The sequence below is a fragment of the Ascaphus truei genome, chromosome 6, assembly GCF_040206685.1.
Source record: "Ascaphus truei isolate aAscTru1 chromosome 6, aAscTru1.hap1, whole genome shotgun sequence".
Taxonomy (NCBI): Eukaryota; Metazoa; Chordata; class Amphibia; order Anura; family Ascaphidae; genus Ascaphus; species Ascaphus truei.
In genome coordinates, this window is record NC_134488.1 from 31,181,148 (window position 1) to 31,182,472 (window position 1,325).

A 1,325-nucleotide genomic window follows, 5' to 3' on the forward strand; every position below is an offset into this window, starting at 1 on the left:
CAATATTTCTCGTTGTGCTTTTTTGGGGTCAACTTTGCCCTGCGCTGGCAGCAAGTCTGTCACCACAGCAGGGAGCAACTATATGCACCCCCCCCTCCCCGCCTCCCGCACCCCCCCCTCCACCTCCCGCAGGACATAAAATACCAGCCCGATGCCGTAAAAATGCAGAGAGGACGGAGAGAGCTGCACGAAAATCCCACAGCGGGACCAACCTCCCCGCCCGCCTGAAAAGATTCTGGAGCCCGCCCCGGACAGCCGTTCCTGCGCAAACTGATACAAAACCAACGTCTGAGATCATTTAATAATAAAAAAAAACCAGAACGTGGGCAGACGGGAGGGGGGGTCCGGCCGCAGGCCAAGGGCGCAGGAGGAGGGGGGGCGCGCAGCCCCTACGCGTAAAATTCCTCGTTACTGTCTGGTTTTTGATATAACGCTAACAGGTTTGGCTCCTCCAGAGCGTAGCTGCCTTTTTCTTCATGCGGTAAATTAGCAGCATCACCAGGAAAGCAGCGAAGAGCGCGCCCACCACACCGCCAACCTATCACCGCTGGGGAAGAAAACGGAGACCGGTAAAAGGGGCAGCTCGCCTCCTAAACTGACCCCCTTTAAACCAATCTCCCCCCTCTCTCTACCCCTCGCTGTTAGGTTTTCATTTCCTTGAAAAGGCCCAAACCTTCCCCATGAAAAGTCATTCTAATTGGCTGCACTTCGCAGGCTGCACAGAGCTGTTCTCCATGTAAACTACAAAGGGTATTACCAACGAAGCTGCCCTCTCTGTAATCTTCTCAGATAAGGTTCTTTGAATTATGCCACGAAGGGAGGAGGGGATTGGAAGCCGTATTACGTCAGGGTTTTGGGTCTTGTGAAGAATAAAATACACAGCATGCGATATGCAGTAGGGAGAGGAAGAGAGGGGGGGAGGAGAGAAGAGAGAGGAAGAGGGGGGGAGGAGAGAAGAGAGAGGAAGAGAGGGGAGGGAAGGGGAGGAGAGGAAGAGAGGGGAGGGAAGGGGAGAGAGGAAGAGGGGAGGGAAGGGGAGAGAGGAAGAGAGGGGGGGAGGAGAGAAGAGAGAGGAAGAGAGGGAGGGAAGGGGAGAGAGGAAGAGAGGGGAGGGAAGGGGAGAGAGGAAGAGAGGGGAGGGAAGGGGAGAGAGGGGAGGGAAGGGAGAGAGGAAGAGAGGGGAGGAAGGGGTGAGAGAAGAGAGGGGAGGGAAGGGGAGAGAGGAAGAGAGGAAGGGGAGGAGTGAGAAGAGAGGGGAGGGAAAGGGGAGAGAGGAAGAGAGTGGAAAAGGGGAGAGGAAGAGAGAGGGGGGAAGGAGAGAGAGA

The 1,325-nt window shown here is 55.8% G+C and overlaps 1 protein-coding gene across 1 annotated transcript in view; it reads right to left on the bottom strand.

Annotated features, from left to right (window-relative positions):
• Positions 1–246: 246 nt before the first annotated feature.
• The window catches only part of SDC3 (syndecan 3), a 51,376-nt gene continuing 50,297 nt past the window's right edge, over positions 247–1,325 (bottom strand). Inside the window, 3 exon segments of the mRNA XM_075606532.1 lie at positions 247–469; positions 472–538; positions 722–741. Coding sequence (XP_075462647.1) covers positions 390–469; positions 472–538; positions 722–741 — 167 coding nt within the window. The 3' untranslated portion in view covers positions 247–389.